This window comes from Oryza glaberrima, chromosome 6 (assembly GCF_000147395.1).
Source record: "Oryza glaberrima chromosome 6, OglaRS2, whole genome shotgun sequence".
Classification (NCBI taxonomy): Eukaryota; Viridiplantae; Streptophyta; class Magnoliopsida; order Poales; family Poaceae; genus Oryza; species Oryza glaberrima.
This window is the reverse complement of record NC_068331.1, coordinates 24,559,053-24,580,392: the sequence shown is the minus strand read 5'-3', so window position 1 is coordinate 24,580,392 and position 21,340 is coordinate 24,559,053. Positions and strand designations below refer to the sequence as shown.

Below are 21,340 nucleotides of genomic sequence, written 5' to 3'. Positions count from 1 at the left end.
TCCTGCTAGTCCCAAGAATCCCCTCAACTCAGTTATATTGGTTGGTGTTGGCCATTCTCTCACAGCCCGAATCTTTTCAGGGTCTGTGGCTACTCCTGCATCACTTATGACATACCCCAAGTATTCCACCTGTCTTTGCCCAAATACACATTTACTTCGTTTGGCAAAGAGTTGATTTGTCCTTAATATTTCCATAACTTTGCTCACATGTTCAACATGTTCTTGCAAAGTCTTGCTGTATATGAGAATATCATCGAAGAACATCAATACAAACTTTCTCAGATGTTCTGCCAAAATTCTGTTCATCAAGACTTGGAACGTAGCAGGAGCATTAGTTAGGCCGAAGGGCATAACAACAAACTCAAAGTGACCCATATGTGTACTGAATGTTGTCTTAGGTACATCCTTCACATCCATCTGAATCTGGTGATACCCCGACCTCAAATCAATCTTTGAAAAGTACTTCGAACCATGGAGCTCGTCAAGTAAGTCTTCTATAACTGGAATAGGGTACTTATTCTTGATGGTGTTGGAGTTTAGCTGCCTATAATCAATACACATCCTCCAAGACCCATCCTTTTTCTTAACCAAAATAGCCGGGGAAGAGTATGGACTCATACTTGGCTTGATGGTGTTAGAACTAATCAATTGCTTAACTAACTCCTCCATAGCATTCTTTTGGTGGTGTAGCAACCGGTAAGGCCTCACATTAACAGGCTTAGCTCCAGGAACCAGGGGTATGGTATGATCACAGTCTCTAGTGGGAGGCAACATTTTTGGCTCCTCAAAAACATCCTCAAAATTTGCCAATACTTTCTCAATTGATTCAGGAGTCCCATGACCTTCCTTCTCCTTCTGGACTGATTTCATGTATAACACTGCACCGGCCATTCCCTGATCGATCCACTTCTCCAGTTTATGCATACTAATCATGAAGTTTCTTGCTGGCACTGTCACATCTGAAAGCACCACTACACTTCCCCCTTTGTTCACTGTCATCTCTTTTGTTTTCAAATTGAGAGAAACAGGACTGGACTGGCGAATCCAGTCACAGCCAAAAATAATATCATATCCCTTCATCTCCAAAACTCTGAAATTGTCACAAATTGTTCCCCTTGGATTGAATATACTTGCTGATGGCACTGTGCCCCAGTATATAGAAATTCCCCATTTGCAACCCTAACTGGGATTGACTCACAATTTTTGATCTCCAGTTTGGCTCTTCTCACTAGTGCAGGTGATATGAAGGTTGTAGTACTACCACTGTCTACTAGAGCAGAAGTTGTTACCTGCCCCATCCTCACTTTCAAGGTTAGAGTTATGGCTCCCTTCTCTCCATTGCTAATGGCATGCATTGCTATTTCTGGTTCCCCCCTATTTTTGTTCTTCCCTTTTGGGCTGTCAGGTGGTGTAGTATACTCTACCTCTCCTTCAGGTGATTCATACTCCTCTTCTTCCTCTTCTCCCCCATCTTCTTCTTCCATAGCCACCAAACATATCTGTTTGTTGGCTTTACACACCTTTCCATGCCCAGGAACCCATGGTTCCTGGCATCTAAAGCATTTGCCACTCCATTTCACCTTCCCCTCTGTTTCACTTTTCTCTTCCTTCCCCTTAACTTCCTTTTTACTGGTACTAGCCCAATCATTCTTTTTCTCATTCCTGTGGAAGCCACTACCACCCCTGTTTGTTTGAAGACCACTATCATAGTTCCTTGCATGCTCATAAGCCTGAACTAGAGAGTGAATCCCCATCGACTTCAGTGGTCTTTTGATGTGTTCCTTCAGCCCTGAGATGAAATAGTCCATAAAGTAATCTTCATTGAGGTTTGAGTTGTTTCTCTTGACAAGGGGCATGATTTTCTCAAATTTGTCTATGTAAGTCTCCACAGAACTATATTGCTTCAAGTTTCTAAAGGTATCAGTGATCTCCACTTTAGATTTTGCAGCAAATATTTTACAAACCATTGTACAAAATTCAGGCCAAGTCAGAGTTTCCGTGGGAATATCATAACTGTCTATCCACTGATCAGCCTTGCCAGTGATATAGACCTCAGCCACCAATACCTTCTCTTCTTCAGGAGTCTTGGTCAAGGAAAAATACTTGTTTGCCTTCCTGATCCATGCCTCAGGGTGCTCTCCATTAAACTCAGGAAAATTGAACTTCTTAGGGCCTTTCTTCACCTCTTCTGCATATTGATTCCTTCCCCTATGCCCATGTTGCTCATTCACTACATTGCCCGTTACCTCTTGTCTATTTGGTGGTGGCTGATTTTCTGTTTGTGTTGGTGGCTCTTGGTGGGGAAACATCCAAGGATGATGAAATTGGGGGCACTGTGGATAGTAGTATGGGGAAGTGTGGTAGTTCATCATGTGGGCATTGGGGTGGAAGTATTGAGTTCCAAAGCTATTTTGTGGTGGGATTGTTTGGGTTGGAAAGAATACTGATGCATTAATCTCAGGTGCAGAGAAAATTGGTGGATTCGTCTGAGGGATATGACTACCAATGCTAGGAGTGACAGCTGCAGTGAATGATTCTGGTTGCGACATGGAACAAGAAACTCCTCTCAGATCTACAGCTCCTGGGGTGGAAGGGAACATACTCATACCTTCACTTTTGTGGGCTGTTTGGGTTGCAGATTGAGCAGTCCCCGGTGTTCTCACAGCGTCGATCTTCCCCTTGGCTTCCTTCCCTGAACAGCTCGTTATTGAGCTCAGCATCTCCTGAATAGCCTTCAGTGACTGCATCATCTCATCGCGATGGATCTGAGCTTGTACAGCTTGGTTCTGGATCTGCTCATGGATGGCCTTGTTCTCTTCCTCGATCTTCTCTTGCAACTCAGCCATAGTTTGCCTCAGCTCTCCTACTTCTCCTGCCCACGCCGGTTCTTGCTCCTCCAAAACAGTTTCAAGATTTTTTCCCCTTCCCATTTTCGAACAGCAGCAAGTTGGGGATTTTACAGAGAAAAAACGAAGTCTTCTCCAACCTTTCCTGCTCTGCTCTCAGATCTGCCCCCAAATCGAGTTTCCTAGCCTGGCTCTGGAATTTTACAGAGAGTACTTGTCTCTCAAACCCTCACCAGCTTAGAACCACTCAGATCTGGGAGCTGGCCAAGAATCGAATTGCTCTGATACCAATTTGTCAAGGACCGGCCAGATTCAGTCCTCAAACTTCAATGATTTCAGAGAAGATTTGGCTCAGTGGCTAACCTAATGGGAATAACAAGAAAAGAAAAGTAAATGCAGAATAAGAAGAACAAAAGAACTGGGCGCCGCAAGACTTAAGGATAATATTAGGGTTCAAGTTTGTGATACAGATTCAGAGCTTCAACTCAACTTTTAACCCAACGCCAACACAAACAGACAAATGGATGATGTGCACAGTACGGTGCCTGATAGCTACAGCTACTACTAGTAATGATGTGCACCGTTGGATTCACATCACTTTCCTTGCGAATCGTTAAGCGATGATCTGAGCCGTCCACTTCCTTCTTCACTGCTTCTCCTCTCATTTCTTCAGACATTCAGTTTCAGCATTCCCAAACTGAATATTTTCAGTTCCTGTCAGTTTGGAGGATGGCGCGGCGGCGGCGGGGAGGCGGCCGGCCATCGCCGGAGACGAGCGGGAGTCGCCGGAGTTGGAGAGGAGCGCGTGATGGAGGGGGTAGATTGGAAGGGAGGGATAAGTGAGGGGGTAATTCGTAAAAGTGATTTACTGAAAATCAAAGTGCATTGGAAGAAAATTCATGTAAAATTTTGTAAGCTATAGTACAGAATTTATGTAGAGTTTTTATTAACCTATTTTCTGTCATTCAAGTTTCAAACAGTGATAAATTGCTGAGGTGAGGACTTTATTCTCTATAACAGATTTCTCCGTTTTTCAAACAATGACAAATTACTGAGATGAAGACTTATTTTCGCTGAAACATAGTATTACTCCATTTTCAAACAGTGACAATTTTCTGAGGTGAAGCCTTATTTTCAAACAGTGAAATGCATATACACCCACTGATCCAGGCAGAAATACATAACACAATCATCCAAACTAATTCACACGCAGATACAAGATTGCAAAATATATTCACCACTGTAATTCATATCACAAATGAGTGAAAAGGTTTCAGTTTCAGTTTCAATGCATATGATCTAGATGTCTAGATGGTCATATTGCATTTACAGCTATTAATAACTATTGTCATGGACCTTTTAGATCCCATTGAGAGTAATCACAATCTGGCGAGGAGTAGCGTAGTCTCGATGTTCACAGAGCCATATACCCTGAAAAGAATAAAATGTCTAAATATGAGGTAAAAAAAATTGCAGGTTATGTCGCAGTTAAAAAAAATGCAGGCTATTGACTACTCTAGTATGAGGTTGACCAACAAATTCAACATACGACTGACAGGTTATGTCGCGGTTAATAACTAGAACTGTACTGTATTCTTTATCTGGAAACTAGAGGCTCTGCGGAATTTCAATCAGGTTCAACTAGAAATAGAGCCTTAAATAGAAATAGTGGAAACTGGAAACTAAGATGTTTCACCTATAGTGTTAAATAAACTGGAAACTAAAGAGATGCTCTGTAGTTAAAGGGGTAAATATTTTCCAGCACCTGCCAAGTTCCCATGTTGAGACGCCCATCAGTGATAGGAATCCTGATGCAATGAAAAAGATGTTACAAATATTTTGGGGACGCAACAACAAATTATGGGCGCAAGGGAAAAGGGAGCACATACGTCAGGGCACAACCAAACATCGACGATTTAATATGTGCTGGCATGTCGTCTGGCCCTGCAATCAGAACACGACTATTAATGAGGGAACCTACGACCAATTTTTAATCCTTACATATGAAAATGCATACAGTCATGAAATTTTTTAAAATATTTCTAGACATGAGGTATGGTATCATCTGCTACCCCACAAAATTTCAATTCAAAACACAACTTGTATAAGGATAAACAAAAGAGAAATGCCATTGGGGAGTAAAGTGTCCAATGGTATTTCAGAGGCATAGTGAGCCAAAGAAAAGTTTGGTGGTCAAATGCTCTGATAAAATGTTAGGGAAGTGAAGTAGAATTTTTTTTTTCAAAAAAAAAGGAACTATGCACTCTAAAGTGCTAAAAATTGTTCGCAGCATATATTATTAACTAAACACAAATGTTGTAATAGAAAACACCATATGCCAGTCTTATGAGGCTTCACAGTTTCAGACAACCAACCTTCTATGGTGTGCCTCCATGGAGCAGATGGACCCTGATCACAATAAATAAAATGATCAATCAGTCATATCAATTAGAACCACTTGAATAGAAACAAATAATAAATTTTTGAGTGATTAACCTCTGGGACAATGCGACTAAGAAATGTTTCAGTGTCAAACTGGACATCGGAGTCATAGTTCTCATTGATAGTCAACGAAGCGCTGGTGTGCTGCACTGTAGGGCATAACGAATTAACCATTTAATAAATACTATAAACAATAGAAATTGAGCACTAAAAGCATACTAACTAGACACCCCATATTATATTCCTTGGCTAAAAATTAGCCAATGACACTGTAAAGTTTTCCTGATATATGTTTGGAGTTTTTGGTTTATACTCTCTTGAAACAAAACAGAGGAGCTTTCTGTCCTCATTAACCTGGAATATATGTAATTACAAATCTAAATAAGTAGTAAATGGGACATCCATACTTATCTTTTACACTACACGCACACCTCCACATACTACCAAGATCACAATTACACACATGAATGAATATGTTCTCCTTCCCCAATCTGTTGTACTGAGAGGAAAAGGATGCCAAGTACCAACGAACTCTTCAAATTGATTCTATGTTGACTCTCTCCTATGTAACAAATGCAAATTCAACGCACAGCTAAATAATCATTAGAACATCTCTTTGATATCCATTTTGGCAGGACAATCATGTATATAGATAATTGGTCAGATAAACATGATGCGCCAGATCAATATTTCCACAAATTTCCCTTTGCAAAATTGCAATACTCTATACCATCAGTTCATCACCAAACAAGAACAAGAAAACAATAACACAAATTGCATCGGGTGAGTGTCTGCATATATATACATACAGAACAGATGTGCCATGCCGCACTTGAACTCGGAGAGGTCGTCTCTTATCCCGTTCACAATCTGCAACGGCCAAGAAACAACAAGAGGATAGCAATTAGCACCAATCTTCGCAATCACACCATTGTAGAACCCAAAACTTGTGGGTGGGGGACGCAGGGGTGGAGAGGCGGAGGCACCTTGGGGGTGATGAGGTGGCAGCCGCGGCGCTGCGGCGGGATGACGACGGTCCTCTGGGCCCAGCGTGGGGCCAACGAGCCGGCGGCCGACGACGGCGCGGAGGCGGCGAGCTCGCACCGGACGGCGCCGGCGCCGGCGCTCGCGCCACGGCGGGGCCGCGCGGAGACGGCGGAAGCCGAGGAGACGATGGGCGGAGCCCACGCGGGTGCTGCCGCCTGCATCACTGAATTGAGCGCGGCGGCGGCGGCGGCGGCGGCGATGGGCGCGGCGGCGCGGCGAGGGTGCGTGTGGTGACTTGCGACGAGCGGCGGCGGTTGATTCTACTTCTCACTTTTTTTTGTGTGGGTCTGAGTTTATTTGCAGTTTCGTTTCTTGAATAATTTCTCTGGTTTTAAATTTTGCGAAATACTCTCTCGTTCCCTATATGTTTGACGCTTTTGATTTTTTCACATGATTGACCGTTCGTCTTATTAAAATAATTAAGTAATTATTAATTCTTTTCCTATCATTTGACTTATTGTTAAATATACTTTTATATATACATATAGTTTTATATATTTCACAAAAGTTTTGGAATAAGACGAATGGTCAAATATGTTTAGAAAAATCAACAATGTCAAATATTCAGGGAAAAAAGGAGTAAGTACTTCGTGTCTCTGTATTTTTTTTTAAAGTACATTTTAGATAACCTTTTTGTAATATTTTGAAAAGAAATAAAAGAAATGGTCAAACTATTTTTAAGACTATAAATTATTCTGAGAGTGGATCATTGAAAAGGTAGAGCCAACAAAACGATGCCAGTGCTATCAAAACATCGAAAATAGGGTTATCGAAAACACCGTATCATAATAACAAGCAAGAAATAACCATGTTTATATTATAAATTTACATCATATGCAACTAGTGGCGAATATTCAAAGTATTAATGAAGTAACTAATTTAAATACTTCATAACGATCATATAGCATTTTATTGACAAGAACATATTGTGGTTATTTTTTTTTCCTATTTTGATGCATTGTCTGTATTTTTATGGTATTGCTTTTGACAATTATATGGTACTCTACCATTCTATTATTATTATTATTATTATTATTATTATTATTATTATTATTATTATTATTATTATTATTATTATTATTATAGATAGATTAATGGTCTCATCTTTTCGCTTATACTTATACTTATCAACCAAAATTTGAATTTGCAACCTTAAATTTGAGTTGATTTTAAGATTTTTTTTCATCGAAGTTTATTTTTCAGTATTTGCTTTTAGGTTGCTAAGAACATGTATATAAAAGTTTTGTTCACAAATTATTTTTTATTTGCAAATATGTCGTTTCGCTTATTCCCTAAATAAGCGAAACGATGGAGCCGTAAATTTCACAAAACTATTTGATCAAAGTATTGCAATACTACATTATACCATAGAACTACATGTTTTTTTTACCAAATTTATCCCAAAACTACATATTTAATATGGCATGCAAGCTTGCATAATGTCTTAATTAGCGTCCAACTTAGTGAAATTAGTTACAACATGTTATTTTGGCTTTGGTTTGCACACATTATACAAGTTTATGTACCAAAATAAACGATTTATTTATGTACTAAATTACACCCCACCTCGCAAGTTTACGTATCACTGGTGCAATTTACTCTATTATAAAACTACATATTTAATATTGATATTATTACAAAACTACAAGCTTAGAGTTTAAATTCTTAACACTAACGTTATCTTCAAGTTGTAAATGTTACTAAATTTGTAATTTTGTAATAATTTATTTGTAATATGTGGTTTCGTAATACATAAACTTAAATATGTAGTTTTACGATAGTTTGATTAAAACATCTATAATTTTGTAAAATTACACTTTTAGAAAGCATAGAATCTAAATAAAGCAGTCGCCAGTCGGTGCAAAATGTTTATTGCTATTGATTTCAGGGACCTCTGGGACAAAATGCTTCACAAATTTTGGGGGTTTTACGAAATTACACACACACTCTCTCTCTCTCTCTATTTTCATCATTTTTTGCAAATGCAACCTTCCTGAAAAACATGGAAGTACGAAGCTGCCCCTCCTCGCCGGAGCAGAGAAACCTCTAGACCGCCTAAACCTACGCAAGGATGCAGGCGCTCCTGCTCTCCCCGGCGGCGGCGCCACGGCCGCCCCTCCCCGCTCCGAGGCGGCCGTCTCTACCCCCTCGAGCCACCTCGATCCTCACGCCGGCGCCGCGCTCCCCCGCTCTCCGTGTGGTGGACGCCTTCGCCGCCGGCCGCTGGGGAGGACGCGCTGCGTCGCGCCTCCCGGCTGCTGCTGCTGCGGCGGCGGCGGCGGCTGAGGCCGGTCCTCCCGACCCCGCGCCTTCCCCCGCCGAGGACGAGGCCGAGCGCGCCATGCTCGCCCAGGTGCCCCACTCGCTTCTTTCATTTCATCTGTTCAGCTCAGTGGCAGTGATGGTGGGGAGGATATCTGCTGTCCGGACAGGATCATAATTCGTGTAGAGTTCTTGATAGTAGCGCTCTATTGGAATCTAGGTTCCTGATTCTCAAGAAAAGAAAGGGAATTAGGTTCATGCGCGCCCATTTACCCCGATTGGCTGAGAGATTAAATCGGTATCAGGGAAATGGACACTCATAATTGAGAGTAGTAGAGTTCATCAAGAGTGTGCACGCAAAATACACACATTATTGGGCATTGCCATCTTTTCTTAGTTCCTCTATTTTTTTGAAGTTGCGCCAAATCCATGAGCCTTTCGTGAGTTAAATGAAACTAGAGATTGTTGGGGATGGATTTATTTCTTCACCTCCTGCTATCACCATCTATTAGTTACTCCATTCCAACTTCAAGCATTTGGATTGTGTGTTCTATTAGCCACCGCTCCATTTGTCGCTTGTCTGCATTCTCATTTACTCCATCTGCACTTTTGTACTATGATCTAGCACCGTATTCTGTTATATGAGAATTTAACTCGTCTAAAAAGGAGTAGGTGAGATCAAATTGATAATATGTTAAACTGTGTTATCGGTCATTAATAATTCCTGAAGTTGTTCTTTTGTGTAATTTCTCTGGTGCCCATGCAGTAAGAGTCTCGTTTGGCATTCTACTCTCAGTATAATCTTTGGTTTAAACTGTAAACCAAAGTGTTTATTCTAGATTATTAGGCTGTTTACTTTACCCCAATGGTTTGCATCGTACACTTGTATTCTCGCTTACAAGTGTATCTACCAGCATGTTATGACCCTCAAGTATTAGCCTCTCTCTATTTCTTTATTTTGCAGGTTAGCAAGAGGCTAGAAAAAACAGCACAGTATTTCAAGACTTTGGGCACCCTGGGATTCTGGTCTCAGTTAGTGTGCACAACTGTCTCAGCAGGAATTTTGTCATTCTCGGCAGTCGCTACAGGGAATGCAACATCTCCCTTTACATTCTTTGCAACTTCAATTGGTATTGTTGCGGCATTTATTTCAGTCTTTTGGGCTTTTGGTTATATCCGTCTTTCACAAAGGCTTAAGAGAACAGCAAACAAACCTGCAAAGGTACTGTCATTTCCTAGAATATATATAGCACTGCGCTATCATCTCTTTGCTCAAAAACTGATGCTTCCATGCACCCACTAATATTGGCATCCCATCTCATACCTGCCCATAATCATCTTGATATCATATTGCCGAACAAACTGATTGAATGGTAGTATCATATTATTATGCCCAGGGGTGTACTACTGTTCGCCGTGTTTTAATTTAAACTGACATAGTAATAGCATTTGATTCTATTATCCATAGCAGTCATGTCAAACTGCTTTCCAGACATAACTAAAATTACTGGCTCTTTTTCCAGGCTCCTCCACGTGCCGATGTAGTAAAAAATCTCAAAAATGGTATTGTGCTCAATGTTCTTGGAATGGGTGCTGCAATTCTTGGTATGCAGGCAACTGTAGGGGCATTGGTAGCAAAAGCCCTCACTACATCTGCAGTGCCGTACTACCAGGGAATATCTCCTGGCCAGAGCCCTGTTCTATCTTTAGATGTTTTCCTTGTTCAGGTATGACATCCAGCCCCAAGCCCCTTATTTATTTAACTCCTAGGCATTCTATTCTTAGTTTTCCATTAATCATATAACTGTATCACAAGAACATCAATTGAGCATTTTTTTTTATTAAAAAACCTGCACAGGCTTCAGCCAACACGATCCTCTCACATTTTCTTGGATTATCGAGCACACTGGAATTACTGCGATCTGTAACCCTGACAAAAGTAGAAGCTGCCTCAACCCCTCGATCTCAGCCAGCATGAGCTTAAGCTTTCCAGAGTCCAGACCAATGTTCCTCCGTTCTTTCTTTGGTTGTATTTTTCTCTGCAATTGCTTTGTGTATTCTTAAAATTTTCTTTTAGTGATAAGCTTCGATCAGTCTAGTTGCGTTGCCTTTGCTGAGTGCAGATTTGAAGGACGCATTCAAATCTGCTCGTCTTTCTTACTACCTTTGTTTATTTCTGAGCATATTAGAAGTTTCTGTGAGAAGTGAGCAAGTTTCGTGATTCCTATGATGTGCGGTGCTGCTTCATTGCTGTTATGGAAATTGGAAAGAAGTTAGACAGATTCTACTCTTTGCTGTTGCCCGCAAATTTGCGCTCGGTTCTTTTTTCATCGACCATCTCCATTCTCCAATGCTTATAGTGCCTTCAAGTAGTCTTTAATACTACGAACACAAGAATTTCTCCATCAAAACATCAATACGAGGATTTCATAATTCAATCCGATCCAACGGCAGACTATAGATCAGACAAAAGAACAATGAAAACTTGCACAATGCAATTCTAAATAAATTGCCATTTCTTTCTTCTGCAATGTAAATGATTGTTCGTTACACTTAACTCTGTGTGATGTTGGCATGTAATATAGGTAACCTAAAACATAAGAAAAATAACTATATGTACATGACAAACAAAAATGGAACTTCCGAAGAAGGGTAGAAAAACAATGAAGAAAACGAAACTTGTTTTACTTCCCTATATATATACGGTTGTCTCGAACACTGCACCTATCCTGTTGTATCAAGTTTGGTCTGTCTCGGTCAATCAAAGAACCTGTCAAAACTCCTGCTGTCACCATGATCCAAAGCGGCTAGATTAGTTCGTTGAGATGGTAAGTCTTCGCGTTGAAAATCTGATATCCCCTCTAAATGCATTAGCTATCAAACTCTTGCTGTTCTCATGATCCGAAGTGGCTTGATTAGTGCATCAAGATTATCAGTCTGCGCACTTAAATCCCCCGAGTCCAATTCCATCAGCGGTATATCATCTGACGCATCTAAAGCTGTAACATCTTCATCCGCATCATCATCCAAGCTGATAAAGCCCAAATCCCCATCAGAGAAAACACGTTGAGGTTTCTCTCTCTCGTCTTCGTCTAAAGAAACTTTCCTTGTCTCATCTTGATGGTCAATGCTGGCATCAAAATACCGGCCCCAACTACTGTTTTGCAAGAAATCTGGTCTTCTGCTCTTGGATTTGACTTTGCTCTTCGGGTGATGAAGTTTGCATCTAGATCCTTGTGGGCACTCTCCAGTTGCCTCGAAGACAGGACATACATAGCTGTGCTTTTTATGACACTGCTCGTAAAGAAATTATTTCAAGATCATGAAAAAGATTAGTGATCTTTATTCAGAATACACAAAGGTTTGTGAAAGCCCCCAAAGTTCAAAAGGCTAACGGGTACATGGCAAAAAACTACCAGCAAAATCATTTTCATCTAATTATATATATCAACACTAAATAACACTAGACACGCCATGTAGACTGAACAATCAGATGCATGCCTTCCTAGATTACAGGAAAAAGAGCTCCTATAATCTCATGCAGTGGATTATATCAACTAAGTATTTAAAGCGCAAGGAGTTATTATTTGATTGATGGAATATAAGAACAGCCTATCACTGAACAGTTTTTTGTGCACCTGATGCTGAATTCCTCCTTTAGCTAAAATGTAGGAAACTGAACAAGCATCTACGTTATTCTGTGATTCTGCGAGCGGAAATTTGATAAAGATCAGCAGATATCTAGTGATAGCATCACATACCTCGTCACCATATGCACAATATCCTTTTAAGAAGTCTTCACAAACAGGAGCATTCAAGTTCACTTTCACATGCCTATAGGGGCAGGCTATGTTGGTACAGAGTCCTGCATGTGATGCCAAAATGTAAGCACGACATTTTTTTGCAGAAGAAAGAGAAAGTAATGACGTTAGACTGGAATGAATCACCTCTCAGAAAATAAGAACAATCTGGCATTCTTTCTGGAAGGACCTGCAATACATGCTCTTGAAATGAAAAAAAATGTCAATGCAAGATTAGTATAGAATCAAGAAGAAAGACCTTACCTTGTGAGTCAGTTTGCAACTAGTATTAGAACACAATCCTTTAAGAAATTTAGTACATATAGTCACTTTAGCTCGGTCATGAATATAAGGGCATTTGCCCCTGGGTTTTTTGCACTCGCCAAACCGAGTGAAGAATTGGCAGTACTGTTGTTTCTTTGCTAGGCGTGATCTCACAGTGTGCAAACTCCATCGAACTTTGTCACTTGCTAGCATGCGGATTACATTCTTCGGATTTCTAACCAGTTGGTTACCTTTGCTAACGCGCACATATCTGCTTCAAACATAAAACAAGGGAATGAGTCAAATTAGAATATCTATGATAAAAGGGTTCATAACATACTCAACACGTGTTCATAACATACTCATTGCAAGTCGATGGCTTTCTCAAATCGGAAGACGATTGGCAGCTGTTTCTTAATTGATTGCCAGTGACAGATTCAAATTGATGATCTGCAAAATTAAGACATCATAGAGCGTAAACAAAGAAAAGCTAATGAAAAAAATGATTAATCAGTAAAATATATGTTTGCAGAGAAGGCAATTCAAGGAAACATGTTTCCACAAGAAATATGAACTCATCGATGGTAAGCACCTAAAAAGGTGATCAATAAGCCACAGTGCTCAAACTAAAGTAACAAAACAGGTTCCTTGTGCTCTATAAAGTAATGCCATAATGCAATTCTGTCTATAGCAGCTCAAATGTTTATTTGGTAAGTTGGAACTTAAGTTGAAATTTTAACATGAAGGAGCATGCGAGTTTTACTTGAGAACTAGTTAAATCTTCTTCATCAGTACTAATAAGAAAAGTTTAACCATGTCAAATTCACAAATTAACACATTACCATTACCTCCCTTATCATGGAGAGACTGCCGCTTCCGTTTCTCCCTTTTCCTTCTTTCAACTTCAGCGAGTGCCAATGTAGCTTCCTGCAATCCAGAGTGCAATTTGATTTTTGTTTAATAATGAGAATAAAAGCACCATAGATTAATACTGATGTTCTAAATGCAGCAATTGGACAGTCACACCACCCTGTAGCTTTTAGTATATGGTCTTTTAAAAGGCCATCCATGGTTACACTATTTAAAATTCAGATGCTCATATAGTATCAAACAAATGAGTCTTAGCAGGGCGACATCATTTATCAGATAACAGAATTTCTTCAGGTCATATGCTCCAGATCATAAAATATGATTGTGATGGATGGATCCAAAAGCTATAGATATAGGCATTGTTTTTTTTTTTAAAAAAAAAGGCACCAGCATAAGGTGGGCAATCATTGCAACATCCCTGTCTTTAGAGCTTACAGTTTAACCAGTGAAAGAGTGTTAAAATCGTATAGTTGTTCTAATAACTCAAGTGTATACCCAGCACAACCTGAGCTGGAAACTTCTAGATATCATGATCAGATGAATAGAATTATAGAACTCCTGGAATCATTTCTGTTGATGACTGAACAAGAAATTAGGAACAAAAATTTCACTGAAGTGAAATACCTTGTTGACCTTTTGAGAACGCTTCTCAAGGGATCTTGACCATTTCAAACTTGATCCACCAACACTTAACACACCAGATTTCCGTAGAGAGAACCCATCAGTTGAGACAGTATAAATCATATCTCTCTTCCTTGTTTGCAGCAATTTTCTATCAAATTATAGAGGATCAGGACATGCCAGTAAGAAAATTCAATAAAGTAAAGTGAATGAATAGAAATAGGTACAGAGAAAAGACCAGACTGAAATATTTACCTGACAATTCGTATGGAGCTCACATTCGACATGTGACTGCTTCTAAAATTCTTGCAGAATATTTTTCTTTTCCATGGAAGTATACGTGGGAAGGCATTCATATGACTACTGCCCATAAAACCTTTCCTCTGTGGCTGTTGCCCATTGAGTGTCCACACATGAGAGAAACGCCCCACATTATTTGTTGTCTGAAGAGCTGCATTGAGAGAAGTGTATGCATATAATATAGTACAAAGGGATTAGCATTGCTTCAATATTACATTATCAGTTTACATAATGCTGTACCCTCCAAAGTAACAGATCAAGAGGCAAAAACAAAGGGACTATCTATCTATATGGCGCCATATTTTTCATGAAAAAATAGTCAGAATGTATTTACATTGTAAGTCCCTAAAATTACATATGTAATTTTAATGTATTTACACTGTAAGTCTCAAAATTGCATATGTAAGTTCTAAAATTACATATGTAAATAGCATGTAATTATAGTGTAAGTAGGAAGTAATTATATAACACTAACTATTTTATCCCTCTCTCGTTACGTGTTCTCATTCGTACGGTCTCTTACTTTGACCAATGTGCAACTGTGTACGAGCATGTAGCAGTACCCAACGTAACACATCTGCTCGGTGAAGTTATCGTATTTCTGGTGGTTATGTACAAGAGCACGAATCTCGGCGTCAATCGTGTGGGTCAAAGAATCGACTGAAATCAAGGTAAAATTGTGGCGCCACAAATTTAGCAGAACCGAAAACAAATAGCACAAGAAAATAATATAGTAGTAGTAAACAAACATATGCTACACCATAAAAGGTAAAGAAATGGGATGATGAAACCATAAGCAAAATGGAAAGCCATCATTTAATAAGCATAACCAGAATAGTGATCCCTGTCTAGAGCTTCAGTGTGGCTAAGATATTAAACAAATGGCTTGTTTAAAACCACATTATCCTAATTGATTATTAACCTGTAAGGCTCTAACTCACATTTGGAGTATGGTTCTTAACCTTTTATCTTTAAGTTTAGATAAAGTTCCTTACACTGAAATAGTTCCTGTTCATTGATTGAACTTTGAATAAATGGAAGACCATTATAAGTTTTCCAAAGGTGTAAAGGTGGTTATTGTTTATGGTTACAAAACAAAATTCTAGTGAACTTCGAAATTTTAGGGTTTTCATTAGATGGTAAAGTTTGCAAAGGAAGAAGAAGTAACAAATGGTTGTACAGTAGATTACCTTTTTGTGGTCTGTCCTTTACCCCAGGGATACCACTGATAGAGCATGCAATCATTAGATCTTTCTTCTCTTCTGAATTTGAATTCTCAGCAGGTAACGTTTCTTTGGTACTCAGACCATCAGAAGGGGAGCAGGAACTCAAAACAATTTGATTTTTCCTTTTCTTTAAATAGAGATCAGATGCTATGGGTGCCTGCAGAGACAGAATCTTATCTGTGGGACTGTTGACTAAATCAATAGGGTGTTGCCTCTGTGCAGCAACCAGTTGGTTTGATTTGGGCCTAACATAAACCACTTTACTAGGATCCGAGGGTTCAGATTTTTGTGCACTTTTGATGCTTGAGTTATCAACGCCTGACTTTGGCTGCCCAGTGAGATCCTCCTTTTCAGCTTCATGACCATGCTGTTTCTGCAAAGTTTGAGACAATGGCTCCAAAAGGGTTGTAGGGCAGCTGGATTTTGTGTGAAGTGGTAAAGGAGGGGTCTTGGGTCTTTCAACTGAGATGTTAGAATTTGCTAAGTCTTTCGTATCAGCTTTCCTTACAAAGTTCATGCTTCTCCTTACCACAGGTTTATTCAAGTTATTTTGAGTATCGTGACCTGTAGAAGAATGAGGATGATTACCATTTGATGGATTTCTAATAAGAGCATTACCTTTCCGTATATAAGAGTTTTGAGCTTTGTCATTCTTCTTGGGTGGTAATTTTGGGGGTAATCCTAAAGGCTGTGAAGCATGCAAAGATGAACTAGAAGATGCTATGTTGCCACGATGCCATGTCCTGTGCCTTGCATTTTGATTTGCTCGAGTGGGTTCTCGGGATGAACTAGGCAATGTTACTTGTTTAGGAGCTACCTTTTGGAGTGTTGAGCTTGCAAAATTTATCTGAGGAGATTTTACTGCAGAAGGCACCACTGTTTCCAGTAATGTTTTCCTGTCGCTGTCCTTTGGTTCTAATAACTTATCTGGCAAACCAACAGTGAGCGGAGTGGACTTGCATGGTGGGTGTTCCTTTTTAGCCTCTGATACAATGGCTTCAATCCAAGAAGACAACAGATCCTGCTTTGCATTTGACTCAACCCCAGCATTCTCAGTATTACTGTCATTGGTGTGATCTGGATTAACGCATACCTGAGAAGAAACTTGATCTGCATCCATAGCATCAGAAGATTTTAAAGCTGAGGGAAGCTTATTCAGTTTATCCACAGGAATATCATCTGTTTGGTAACCATAGTGACCTAAAACATTTACTGAACTACTAGGGTGCAAACCTGTGAGAACAATGCCACTCTGATCCTCACCATTCATGCTGCTCTCTTTGGGTGCCAACAAATGTGAATGAGGCAAATCGCTACCACATAACCTAATGCTGTGATCCTGACTAAAGAAAGCATCCTCACTTCCACGCTGGTCCATATCTTGTGCAATATCATGATCCTGACTCACTGAAGTAGCATCATCCATACTCTGGTCTAAACCTAGCCTACCCTTACTAACAGTAAAACCATTATTCAGAAATTGCCCAGACATCTCCATGCTGTTGATTGATGGAGGTAAACTCAGCCAATTTTGAATACCTGTACTGATGAAGCCCGCACCATTCAGGACTTCTATTTTGCCAGGGCTATCAAGTTTGCTTGTTGTCTCAACAGTTAATCCTTGCTGACCTTCCACTACTAGCTCATGTCTTTCCTCAGGCCAATCATCAGTTTCCGCACTACTAAAATAGATATTGCTACCAAGTGTCAAAGCTGTAGGGACAGACTGCTCACGGTTACCAGATACAGATGAAGTGCCCCGGGAATGTATCAAAGAATCATTCTCAGAAGAAATATGGTCTCTATGAAGATCCAAAAGTTCTGCTGCCTTAGATGTAGTGTTCCTTCCCAAACCAATATTCAAAATACCATCACTGGTAGAATCCTCCATAGGATCATATAATGGCGATGCATATGTACTTTCTACATTTCTGGAAGATGGAGGAACAAACACAGGGGAATCCTCAGCATCAAGAGGATCATCTGTTTCATTTAAAGCAGTTCTATTGTTGAGTAAATCTTCCATCTGATTATCCTCAGTTGCACAAGCTAAACCAAACTTTAAAGTAGTTGCAGAATTACCTCTAGCACCTGAACATCTTTCATTTGACCTCGTTGGGCCTTCGACCACCTTTCTCCCAAGTGACACACCTGTAATAACCTCTTCTGTACTAGGAGCTTCTTCATGGTGCATAATTTCAAAAGTAGTATTTTCACATGATTCTATGGGCCTGTGGCTCTCTTTCTTCTGGGTGTCCTCACTCAAGCTGAAATCCTTTTCATTAGAAGCATTCACATGATTCACGGAAGATGTATTTGTTTCACTTGAACCCATGGGTATTCTACACTCTTTACCTTGGCTATCCCCGCTTCCACTAAAAGCATTAGCTTCACTTAACTCCATGGGTTTTCTGCCCTCATTCACTTGTATGTCCTCATTTCCACTAGAAGTACAAGCTACAATTGATTCCATGGGTACTCTGTCCTCTTTCTCCTGGATATCCTCCTTTTCACTAACTTCTGTGTAATTAAGACCTCCACAAGAGTTCAATGACATAAAATCCTTTTCACTAGGATGGCTTGGCATGTCATCTCCTTCGTTGGGGGCATCCTTACTGGCACCAAATTCTGTTGTCCTATGAGTTCCCACAGAATCACCTAAAAAGCCGATGCTCTTTTCACTTGAACCAGTGAGAATTATACCCTCTTTTTTCTGAGCACCCTCTACAGCAGTCATGCAAGTATCAGATGTACTAGAACTTCTGGCAGAATTGTTTAAAAGGAAAGCTTTCTCGTCATTTATGCCAATCAATTTTTTTCCACATTCCCTCCTTGCATCTTCAATTCCACAGACTTCTGTTGTATCACAATTAGAAGCAACTCCATCCATGCAAACAGCATTGTTTGCATCCACATCCTTAGGTACTTTGCTCTCTTCCATGCTGGAATCATCACACCTAGGAACTTCCCGTGCATCAGAAACTCTCACAGAATTGATTGCAACTGCGACATTCATTTCACCAACCTCCTTCTGAGTATGATTGTTCGCATCTGCAAAAGCATCATTTACACCTGAACCAATAGAGCTCATATCATGCTCCTTCCTAGGATGCTCAGTCCCACTTTTCTCAAGCACTTCTATAGGTTCAACGACTAAAGAAGCATTGCTATTATCAACTGGATTCTTTGGGCTTAGAACCTCTTCCTTTCCAGGATGTGCACTCCCACTACCATTTGGTGGATCGGGAATTTCCATAGATCCATTGGCTGAAGCAGCATTCCTTCCACTTGGATTTGTGAAGTTGGTGTTTTTTTGCTTCTGATCATTTACAGCATTACCAAAACCAGCTGTGTCACTAACGGCGATCGGATCATGTGCAGAAATAACATCCTTCTCAAAAGATGATGTAGTGATCTCACCCTCTTCTTTCTCACAAGCATTAGCATCAATACCATCTCTCTTTTCTGAGACAACCGGGGTACTGTTTTGATTACCTTTCCCATTGATCTTCCTAACAATCTTTTTTATAACTATCTTCTTCACTTTCTTCGCACCAGCACCAGGGCAGGGAGTTGAGACCAAACTTCTAATATTGGAATGCACTGCATTCTTCTGAACCTTATCAGGTTTCTTGAGCATCTTCTTAGCAGCCACTTCCTTTTCCTTGGGCTCCATTGGAGGCTTCACAAGCACTGAAGCCAACACCTTTTCATTCTTCTTGACAGGATTCTTCTTTGTTCCTGTATTACTATCACCATCATTACCATCAGCACTCTTCCCTCTACAATCCACAGAAATCACACTGGCCAACTCCTTCGAAGCAGGAGCAACATTGTTTGACTTGCACGGCAAGACGTGCACCTCCTTAGGCATATGCGGCGGCGGAGAAGACGGTTCATACATTGCAGGGTTCTCCTCGATTCGGTGCCACACAGACACTCTAGAAGGGGCAACCTTCTGTGGGGCTCGCCTCGCATACCCAGCACTCGTGCCATGGGGAGAGCCAGGCAGTGCCATCTGCGTAGGCATCTGGATCTTCCTGCTAACCTTGCTATCACTGTGGATTGAGAAGCCCTCATGGACCATGTAACCAGGATGGGCATTGTTCCTATCTACAAAACTATCATCCAGAGCATAGTCCGGGTGGGGTTGCTGCCTCTGGCGGCGGGGAGGCGGGCCAGAACTGGAGGTGCTCTCAACGTCGGCGTCGTGCACAGCGCAGCGCTGCCTTTTCCGAGGACCAGACGGCGATAGTCGGAGCTGCTGGGTGGCGCCGCCGTAGCGGCGCCTCTCTTCCTCAGCCTCCTCCCACGGGAGAAGCTGTTGCAGCTGCGGATGGTGGTGGTGGTGGTGGTGACCACCACCGACGCGGCGGATCTCGTCGGCGGGGAGGAAGTCGTCGCCCCCGTGGCAATGGTAGTGGTGGTGCGGGGACGGGTCGTGGTACGGCGGCGGCGAGTAGGCGTCGGGATGGCCGCGGGGAGGGAAGCCGTAGTGAGGAGGAGGGGGCTCGAGGCGGTGCTGCGGCAGGGGAGGCGGCGGCGGCGGGGGCGGCGTTGGCGCGGGCAGCTGCTGGTGGTGGTGGTGGTGATGGTGCTGGACGCGCGGTGGGGGGTGGTGGTGGTGGTGGTGGTGGTCGGGGAGGTGGTACTGGTGGTGAGAGTGGGACTCGTAGCCGCCGCCGCCGCCGTACTCGTACCTGGAGCGCGCAGCCGCAGAAGCAGCGCCGCCGCTGCCTCCGCTTCCGCCGGGGGGGAAGTGGTGGTGGTCGGAGTAGTGGCGGCGGTGGAGCGGGTGGTCGAACGGGGGAGGCGGATCCATGGCGGCCCTAGGGATTCGGCCTCGTGGGGGAAGGAATCGCGAATTTGGAGGCGAGGGAAGGGGAAGGGGATGCTCTAGGGTTGCGGGAATCGTGAGGATTGATGAGATCCTTTGCTTACCGAGGCCGGCAACGACGGCTGGATCGGCTGGGCTGGGTGGGGGTGGCTGCGCTGCTGGAATCTGGACGCGTTTGGGTGGGCTCGGATCTGTGTGGATCGCGGCCGGCGGCGGTGGCTGCGTCGTCGCGGGTGCCTCGTGGAGTCGTGACGATCGCGTACACCGGTTCAGGTGGGGGATTCCCACCAGATAGAGCAAAACGAAATGCACGAATTCGGCAAACGTCACAAACCCAACAGTTTGTCCCCCTTACCCTTCTTTTTACTCCCTTTTTACACCGGAAAAGATTGGACAATGGCAGGTCGGTCATTCGAGTGGTGAGGAGTGGTAGATAGGAATTGGGATGGGTTCGTCAGATGGGATGGACCTTGCAACGTGTGATCCACATGGATCAGGCGTGATCTCCACGGACCACGGCTTACATGATAAGATGTTCTTTTATGAGTGTTATCTAACTCTAATCTCTATCCTTTCTTTGATGGGAGATGCTAAAGAACGATAAAGTTACATTATACAACACAACCGCTATAAGTAGACACGCCAGTGGGTGAATACCGAAAATATACAATTTTAAGTAGACCGGTAGAGTTGTTTTAGGTATTATTCATTTAATCTCCATAAGAAAGGGTTTGGATGGAATTGAGGGAGATTAATTTCACATCTCAATAATTATTTCCTCCAAATCCTCTTCAATCCCTTTATGTGGGGATTAACCAAACATCG

The 21,340-nt window shown here is 41.6% G+C and overlaps 3 protein-coding genes across 5 annotated transcripts; 1 reads left to right on the top strand and 2 right to left on the bottom strand.

The window, feature by feature from the left end:
• Positions 1–4,060: 4,060 nt before the first annotated feature.
• LOC127775822 (uncharacterized) lies at positions 4,061–6,621 on the bottom strand. The gene is made up of 7 exons (XM_052302128.1): positions 6,275–6,621; positions 6,098–6,158; positions 5,343–5,437; positions 5,222–5,255; positions 4,736–4,790; positions 4,612–4,654; positions 4,061–4,277 (listed from the first exon to the last, which is right to left on the bottom strand). The coding sequence occupies exons 1-7, from the start codon at positions 6,494–6,496 to the stop codon at positions 4,206–4,208; spliced, it is 582 nt and encodes a 193-aa protein (XP_052158088.1). The 5' UTR covers positions 6,497–6,621; the 3' UTR covers positions 4,061–4,205.
• Positions 6,622–8,345: 1,724 nt separating this feature from the next.
• Positions 8,346–10,877, top strand: LOC127777149 (protein TIC 21, chloroplastic-like). Its single transcript, XM_052303689.1, has 4 exons — positions 8,346–8,688; positions 9,562–9,819; positions 10,121–10,324; positions 10,456–10,877. Exons 1-4 carry the CDS (start codon positions 8,407–8,409, stop codon positions 10,573–10,575), a joined length of 864 nt encoding a protein of 287 aa, XP_052159649.1. The 5' UTR covers positions 8,346–8,406; the 3' UTR covers positions 10,576–10,877.
• A 218-nt stretch (positions 10,878–11,095) lies between these two features.
• LOC127777148 (uncharacterized) lies at positions 11,096–20,842 on the bottom strand. Of its 3 annotated transcripts, XM_052303687.1 has the most exons (10): positions 17,761–20,842; positions 15,643–17,661; positions 14,408–14,603; positions 14,156–14,303; positions 13,504–13,588; positions 13,024–13,111; positions 12,662–12,932; positions 12,545–12,587; positions 12,359–12,462; positions 11,096–11,891 (listed from the first exon to the last, which is right to left on the bottom strand). In XM_052303687.1, the coding sequence occupies exons 1-10, from the start codon at positions 20,498–20,500 to the stop codon at positions 11,475–11,477; spliced, it is 6,111 nt and encodes a 2,036-aa protein (XP_052159647.1). In that variant the 5' UTR covers positions 20,501–20,842; the 3' UTR covers positions 11,096–11,474. The 3 variants fall into 3 exon arrangements, with proteins under 3 accessions (XP_052159647.1, XP_052159645.1, XP_052159646.1); XM_052303685.1 differs by having other exon boundaries at positions 15,643–20,842; XM_052303686.1 differs by having other exon boundaries at positions 13,510–13,588; positions 15,643–20,842.
• Positions 20,843–21,340: the final 498 nt, after the last annotated feature.